Raw genomic sequence first — 8,607 nt, 5'->3', positions numbered from 1 at the left:
AACTTTGCCGGTCGAGTCTTCATCTTCGTTCCATTCGACCCAACCCTCCCCTTCACCAGTCCTCCCTCCCACTTTTAGAAGCACTCGTGTGCTACCAACAACCTGGAGTCCTTCCTTGGAAATCCTCCTTTAGACGACATAGAGTGTTTCCGCGTACTTTGATTTCCACAAATTAATCAAAATCCTTCCCGATCCTTTCCCAGCGAGAGCACCGTAATCACTGAAAACCGCTTCTTTCCTCGTATTTAAATTTCAAATCCACCAATCGGGTGAGCTCTGGTCGGTGACGAACAAGTTGAAATTTCAACTGCGCCAAACTTTTGAATCGTGTATAAAACTGATGAGATCGGTTTTATTCAATGAGCAATTAGATATTGCTTATGTTTACTTGAGTATTTATTATCTTTCAAATGTTTTTTGCCGAAATTAGTCCAAACTCAGAGAAAATTAAGCATCTTTTGCCTCGTCTTTGCCAAAAACAGCAGTGCTGCCAGTTAAATATTTGTAGGTTATGTGCTTGTGAGCCGAAACCGCCGAAACGACCGAAAACAACGAAACTTAGCACTAAGTATGCAGTTAAGTGGGGGAAATCCAAGATGTCTGCATGCTGAGGGGTAAAAAATAATATTACTACAATAATAGATCAACTTTCATACAAGAAGAAGAATTTCCTGTCAAAAGCGACGAATTTTGAACCACTTCATTCAAATTTCAACTGAAAAGAAAAAATTTTCGAGTATCAAAAAAATAAATTTTTACCAAAATTGTTAAATTTTCTTCTATAAAAATGAGTTTTCAACCAAACAAAGGGAAAACGTTAAACTAAATTGAGAAGTCTTCAAATATTAAAAAATGCAACTAAATGTTTGAATTTTGAACCTAAAAAATTAATTTTCTATTAAAAAGGCAACTTTTCATCTAAAAAAGATCAATTTCTAACAAAAAAGTTGGAATAGTTCAGTTTTCAGTATAAAAATCATTTTAACTAAAAAAAAAAAATTTTACCAAAGAGATGAATTTTCAAACAAATGATTATCTACCCAAAAAAAGAATTTTCAACTAAAAAATTATTTTTCAAACACAAAACAGGATGTTAACCAAATTAGTTCTGTTTTCAAGTAAAATGATAAATTCTGGACAAAATATGGAATAATTAAAAATTGTGTTTAAAAAAATATTTAAAAAAATAAACTTTTTCTATAAAATCGGTAAATCTTCAATCATTTCTAAACTAGAAGAAGAATATTTTACCAAAAAAGACGAATTCTCCACCACATAGTTGAATTTTCGAATCAAAATTATATATTTTAAACCAAAAATGGAACATTTTCATTTTCAGTAAAAACATAATTTTCTACCAAATAAAGGAGCTTTAGTAAAATAGTTAAATTCTTATTGGAAGAAATTAATTTTTAACTGAAAACATGAATTACAAAAATGTAATACTTTAATAATGAGTTGAAAAAAATTCCAATCTTTCGTAAACAAGAAGAATGATATTCTAAAAAAAATACGAATTTTCAACAAAATACATCAAGCTTCAACCATACAACTGTATTTCGAAATAATAAAGATAAATTGTTAACTAAAAATGGAATGCTTAAATTTTAATTTAGTTAGTTTTCAACAACAAAAATCTTGTTTTCACAAAAATTAGACGTATTTTAAAAAAAAATAATTTTAAAAGAAGAAGAATTTTCTACTAAAAAGAAAAATGTTTAGTTTACAAAAATTATTTTCAACCCACAACAAAAATTCATTAAAATAGTTACCTTTTCAATCAAAGAATTAAATTTTCAAACAAGAACAATTTTATTCTAATAAAAAGATGAATTTTCATTTAATCAATTTTTAACAACAACAAAAAACCAGATTTCCCCAATACAGATGAACTATCAACAAATATAAAATTAATTTTCAAACAAGAGTAATAATTTTCCACTATAATTTTCAACCAAAAAGAATAATTAACTACTAAAAAAATTTTTTTCAATCAGAAGAAAAACTATATTTTAAGAAAATAGTTTCTTCTCAGCCAAATGGATTTTTAACCAAATGGTTGATTCTTCAACATAAAAGACCAATTTTTATTTCATTAATTTTCATGAGAAAAAAATTATTTTTCGAACAAGAAAAATACTTTTCTACCAAAAGATGAATTTGTAACTAAAAAAATTAAATTCCTTTAATGACTATTATGGTATATACTTAAGTTATCAGTTTTAAAAATTAATTTTTAGCCAAAAATAGTCAAGTTTTCAAATAGAGATGAATCCTAGCGGCTGGCAAACATTGCTTGCCCCTTGACGTGCAGACATCTTGCGAGCTGACGTCATAACTTGAAAAACCAAATATCCTCCACCAGGCGACGCTCTCTTGGCGGGAAAAATATGAAAAATACAACAAATTTTTTTCTGAAGAGAATACATGTAAGAAAAAAATATACAAAAATACTTTCATGTTTTCAAATTTCAAAATCTTAAAATATCGATAAACTAGATAGATGAAATTGAATTTTAATTGATTCCTAATGTTTTTAACATTCGATTTTTGGCGCCACCTATATGTAGTTTATGGTTGTGTCCAGATGAAAACGCGCCTATTCGTTCCAAAATTGGTGTGATTGGACCGGGATTGGAGGGGGGGGGGGGGGGGGGGGGGGGGGGGGGGGGGGGGGGGGGGGTGTACTGATGGTACTGACAGAACCAGAGTTGTGGATGCAGACACAAAAAATTAATGAGATTTGATAAGGATAAGATTTGTGACAATCAAACATTCGGCAAGCGTGAAAGTGTTCTTGATAAAGAATTGTTGGAAACTTGAAGAGCCCTTTATCAAAAACAGAAAATGGTCGATTATAGCAAGTGGAAAGATATAGAGGTAAGAAATCCAGATATTCAAAATCCTCAAGTGTCACGAATCTTCTAGAAGAGTGGGTGCCTTTTGGAATGATTTTGATAATAAGTACGTGCAAAAAGAACTCAATAGTGTTTCCATTTGTTTTTAATGTTTTCTCAGTTTAAGTTACCATTATTTTTTTGAGAAAGGGAATTTCTTACTTACAAGTCTTGAGTCAGTTTACATCGAATAAGGATTATTTGTGAATTATTTGCAGCGAATTTAAATGTGAAATGTCTATAAAATTAATCGGATAATCATTTTTATAGGTTATCATGTTGACCGACAGTGAGGTATATTTGACTTTTGTCTCTGTCCCGAGTTTCTCGAAATTTATTTGATTTTTTTTTAATAGAAAAAAAATGGATTCTGATATCCCATAGTTTTCTTGAAATTGGTTGCCAAATAAAAAATGTTCTTATAATTTCGTATTTAAATAATTATTTTATTTGAAAATTGAACTGTTCCATTCTTAGAAAATTAATTTTCTGTATTAAAAATATCATCTTTTAGGCTGAACTCTGCTATTTAAAATTAATTTTTATTAAGATAAATTATTTTTGTTGAAAACTCCTCTTTAGTTTATTATGTAACTATTTTGTTAAAAGTTCTTTTACTTTTGTTGAAAATTAATTTTTTTGACTAAAAATATAATTATTCGATTTTGTGTTGAAAATTGATAGTTTTTATGGAAAACAGATCTTCTCTAGGTAAAAATTTATTTATTCGGTTAAAAATATGTCTTGCTTTGTCGAAAATTGTTGTTCTTAGTTGAAAATTAACTTATTCCTTAAAAATTAAACTATTTTTTGAAAATTTAACCTCTTGATTTAAAATGAACATTCTTGTTGAAAAATTATTTTTGGGTCGTAAATTTAACCATTCTGTAGATAACCGAAGATAGATAATTAATTAACCCCCTTTTTAGTTGAAAATTCAACTAAAAAGTGGTACTAGTTTTTTTTAATTCGTATTTTTGTAAGATTCACCTTCTTTACTGAAAATTTAACTTTTCCATTAAAAAAATATTAATCTTCCGTGTTAAAAAAAAATCATCTTTTGATTATATATCGTCTTGGAAATTAATTCTTTTAAGATTCATTATTTTATTTGAAAATTCAAATCCTTGTTTGCAACTTGAACTGGTTTTTTAAAAATTAATATTTTTCTTAAATTCACCTCCTTGGTTAAAAATTTGACTATTTTATTTATTAAAAATTAAACTTCCGAGTTAAAAAATCATTTGTTGAAAATGTAACTTATTTGATTGAAAATTCGTTTTTTGTAGTTATTGAGAATTACTTTTTTTTTTAATCTTGTTTGAAACTTCATCCTTTTTGGTTATAAATGCAACTTTTTGGATTTCAATTAAGTTGGTTTGATTGTGGTTTCAGCAGTTTCGTAGAAAATTAAACAATTTGATTGAAAATCAATTTTTCTGTAAAAAAATTGACATTTTTGGTTTGAGTTTAACCGTCTTGTAGATATTTCCTTAAACTATTTTTTGGTTTAAATATTTAATATTAAATTATTGGATGAAAATTTTTCTTTTTTATTTGAAAATTCAACTTTTTCGGTAAAATGTACTATTATATTTTTAAAAAAATTGTAGAAAGTCTATTTCATTGGTTGAACATTCAATTTTGTTGTTCAAAGTTCGTTCTTTTGGCTCAAAATTAATTTATTTAAATTTAAATTTTTCATTTCAGGCTGAAAATTGGTCTTTTTTATTTAAAAATTTGTCTTTTGGAGGTTCTTGGTATGGAATTTCCTCTTTTTTGGTTTAAATGCAACATTTTGGTTGAAAATGAACTTTTTTTGTTGAAAATTCATATATTTGGGTTGAAAATTAATCTTATAAACTGAAAATTTAACTTTTATTTTTGGTTGAAAATTGATTTTTTCCGATTGAAAATTCAACTACATGAGTAAAGATTGAACTACTTTATTAAAAAATTGTATTTCTTCGGTTTTAAATTTATTTTTTAAATTTCAAATGTATCTTTCTATTTTCGTTTAAAAATGATCTTTTTTAGTTAAAAATTCATATTTTTGGTTGGAAAGTTGAATCCTTTTATACAAAATTCGTCTTTTTGGTTAAAAAATTCAACTCCAGGGTTGAAGTATCAGCTATTATATTTTTCGTTGAAAATCCATTTTTCCGGGCTGAAAATTCAAACTATTTTTTTGAAGTCATTTTTTTGAGCGAAATAAGTAAATAAATTTGAAATAAGTGGTTTATTCCGTTTTGAAAAGATTATATGTTTAAAATGTTACATCTCTTTGTTTTTTTTTTGTTGCAATTTTTTACTGAAAATGTAACTTCTTTTTCAGTAGACATTAATCTTCTTCATTGAAAATTAATATTTTTGGTAAATAATTCAATTATTCTAGTTAAAGATTCATTATTTTAGTTGAAAATTCGTCACTTTCTTTAAAAATGTAATTATTTTTTTGAAAGTTATTTTTTTATTTAGAAAGTAATTTATTTAACTGAAAATTGAAATTATTCCAATTGAAAATTCCTCTATTCAACTATTTGGTGAAAAATTTGTCTTCTTTAATTGAAAATTCAACTATTTCGTTAAAAATTCACATCTTTTATTAAAAAATAGTATTTTTTGGTAGAAAAATACTCTTTTTTGTTAAAAAATTAATCTTCTTGTTTAATAATTAATCTTTTTTGTTGAAAATTCAAGTGCTCCAGGAAAATATTAATCATACTAGTTGAAAGCTCATATTTTTTTATTTAAAATTTAACTATTCTAGTTGAAGATTCCTAATTTATATGCAAATTTATCTCTTTAGTTGAAAATTGAATTATTTGGTTGAAAATCCGTTTTTTTTCTGAAGGTTAATTTTTTCAAATGAAAGTTCAACTTTTCCAATTTAAAAAAAAAACTTTCTTCTTGAAAATTCATATTTTTGGTTAAAAAATTGAATTGTTTTATAGAAAATTCGCCTTTTTGTTGAAAAATTCAACTCCAAGGTTGAAAATTGAAACAAGTTTGTGTCAAATGGTCTTTTTGGTAGAAAAATAATTATTTGCGATTATTTGCGTTGAACATTCAACTGTTTTGTAGAATATGTGTTTTTTGGGTTGAAAATTGGTCTTTCATGCTTAAAAGTTGAACTAATTTTTCAAGACTTTGGTGTAGAATTCATCTTTCCAGGATGAGAATTCAGCAATTTTGTGCAGGGTTGAAATATCAGCTATTATATTTTTCGTTGGAAATTCGACTATTTTGTTAAAAAGTCATTTTTTGGATGAAATAAGTAGATGAATTTGAAATAAGTGTTTTATTCCATTCTTAAAAGATTATATGTTAAACATGTTACAAGATTAACATCCTGTTCTTTGGATATGAATGGTCAGGGAAAAATGAGGGAATTTTGAAAATAAAGTTTCGAGGGCACCCTGTGCAGGAATAACATTCTAGTCCTCTTTTTACAAACTCCATGTTCTAGTTTGTCCTGTTTTTTTTTTAATTTCCTACATTTCGAAAATAAGCTCTAATCATCCCATTTTTCGTGAACACAAATGTAGAAACTGCTGTTTTAACATCGTATTTTGCTGCAAATTACAAATTCAATTAAATATATTTTACGAATGATTGATATCATTGTCTATTTAATAGATCTCAGATGACGAAGATGACACCCATCCCAATATCGATACGCCATCCTTATTTCGATGGCGTCATCAGGCTAGGGTTGAAAGGATGGAAGAGCGAGAACGAGAGAAACGTGAACACGACCGGAAAAAGGCAGAGTAAGGCCAATATAACATGCTTGAAATATTGATTACTTGGTTACAACCCTTGTGACTAAAATTAATCTCTTTATTCATTTACCCAATAGAACCCTACAAAAGCTGAAAGAAACAAAAGAAAAGCTTGCCAAACTAGAAACTGAAAAGAACGACTCTTCCGACTTGACAGAACTCAAGAAAGCTCTGCAGGATCTTGAAAGGGAAGAGAAAATAATCAAGGACAAGGAAGAAGAGCTGAAGAAGAAGGAAAAATTAACACCATGGAATGTAGACACCATCGCACAAGAAGGATTTGCAAAAACGGTTATAAACAAGAAGCCAGCCAGGAGAGATGAAGATGCTCTGTTGAGTGATGAAGAAAAAGAGAAGAGAATGAAAAAGTTTATCAAGGAAAACGAGAAGAAGCTGAAGGAATATGGAATGTTGAGAAAGTACGATGATAGTAAGAAGTTTCTACAAGACAATCCACATCTGGTTTCCGAAAACACTGCTAACTATTTAGTTATTTGGTGCATAAACTTGGAAATGGAGGAGGTACAAATGTCTTTAGTTCTTTAAACTTTAAATTGTTGACAACACACGTTTTTCGAAAAATCCTGGATCTTAGTACTTTCTTCACATACAGATAGGAAAATATTAAATTAATATTTGAACAAAAGATCAATTTCCGACATATAATATTTATTTAAATAGATTTATTTAAAAATTGCTCTCTTTTTATTAAAAGGACTGGGAATTTTTTGAGACTGGTCAATGACAGTGAATTTTTTTCTTGACCGGAAATTTTACCAATTTTTAAAATAATTAGTTGAATTGATATATTTTTCAATTATGATATCATTCAGTTTATAATGCGTAATTGGAAAATCTTTTACTTGAAAACTTCTCTATATATGATTTTTATTTTTAAGCTTATATTTTTAATTTAAAGAATTTTAACGTGCAGTCTTGAAGACTTGAACACTTAAAAATTAAAAACTTTTGATAAAAAAAAAACAGTTTTATTTTATTAACTGTAAATATAAATAAATAATTTTTAAAATGTATATGTACTTTAAGTATTAAAAACTGAACAATAATTCATTTGATAAAACGTTTCTAAATCCGTTGAAATTTAAAGAATTTCCAGATTCGTAATTAATTCGTAATTAAAAGTTTTTATTAAATTAAAAATAATGTTTCAGTCTAAATTATTCAATTTTTAACCCATTCAATTAAAGAAATTTTGATTAAGAAAAAGGATAATTATTTAATATTTAGCAATATTTGACTTATAATTTAAGACGACTAAATTGAGCCACATATTTAGAAGTTAACAATTTAAAACTTAATTGTTTGACACAGAAAGCTTTCAGTTGTTAAAATTTCGAAAAGCTTTTAACATTTTAACGTCACAATTTTTATTGTGTTACTTAATAAAATGTTTAATTTGTATGCGAAATTGTCGGATTTAGAAGTATAAATAATAATTGAACGTGTATTATTTGTAGAAAAATTTGAGTAATTTTAAGAGATATTTAAGAAACTTAAAATGATATCAAGTAATTCAAACGAAGTTTGTGAAAAAATTTCAGATCTTCTAAACAATTTTTAAACTGAATAAATTTTTTCCGACATTTTGGAGAAAATGTTTTAAAATGAAGAATCATTTTCAATTTTTCTAGGAATTTTAAGAAAGTGTTTTTATTGGATTGGAGCCTTTCACAATTCGTAAAAAGCCTCTAAATTTTGTGTAAGCTGCAAAAAACTACATTTTGTTTTAAATTAGGTTGTGAGTATTTGCACCGAAATTTCGTTACAAGTAAACAAATTTTTTCGGTAAACACACTACGTTTAAAATTTTGGAAATCATTTCAAGTTCTAAATTAATTTTTAATCTTTTTGAAACTATTAAATATCTCTTAAAGTTACTCTAATTGTTTCTAAAAATAATAAGT

The 8,607-nt window shown here is 26.6% G+C and overlaps 1 protein-coding gene across 1 annotated transcript in view; it reads left to right on the top strand.

The window, feature by feature from the left end:
• The first annotated feature begins 2,685 nt into the window (after positions 1-2,685).
• Positions 2,686-8,607, top strand: part of LOC117169573 (hsp90 co-chaperone Cdc37) — a 23,056-nt gene continuing 17,134 nt past the window's right edge. Inside the window, exons 1-3 of the mRNA XM_033356004.1 lie at positions 2,686-2,880; positions 6,537-6,670; positions 6,760-7,204. Of these exons, the coding sequence (XP_033211895.1) occupies positions 2,848-2,880; positions 6,537-6,670; positions 6,760-7,204 (612 nt within the window). The 5' untranslated portion in view covers positions 2,686-2,847. The remainder of the gene's footprint in view (positions 2,881-6,536; positions 6,671-6,759; positions 7,205-8,607) is intronic.

The sequence above is a fragment of the Belonocnema kinseyi genome, chromosome 3 (assembly GCF_010883055.1).
Source record: "Belonocnema kinseyi isolate 2016_QV_RU_SX_M_011 chromosome 3, B_treatae_v1, whole genome shotgun sequence".
NCBI classification, from domain to species: domain Eukaryota; kingdom Metazoa; phylum Arthropoda; class Insecta; order Hymenoptera; family Cynipidae; genus Belonocnema; species Belonocnema kinseyi.
This window is presented reverse-complemented; position numbering and strand designations above follow the sequence as displayed.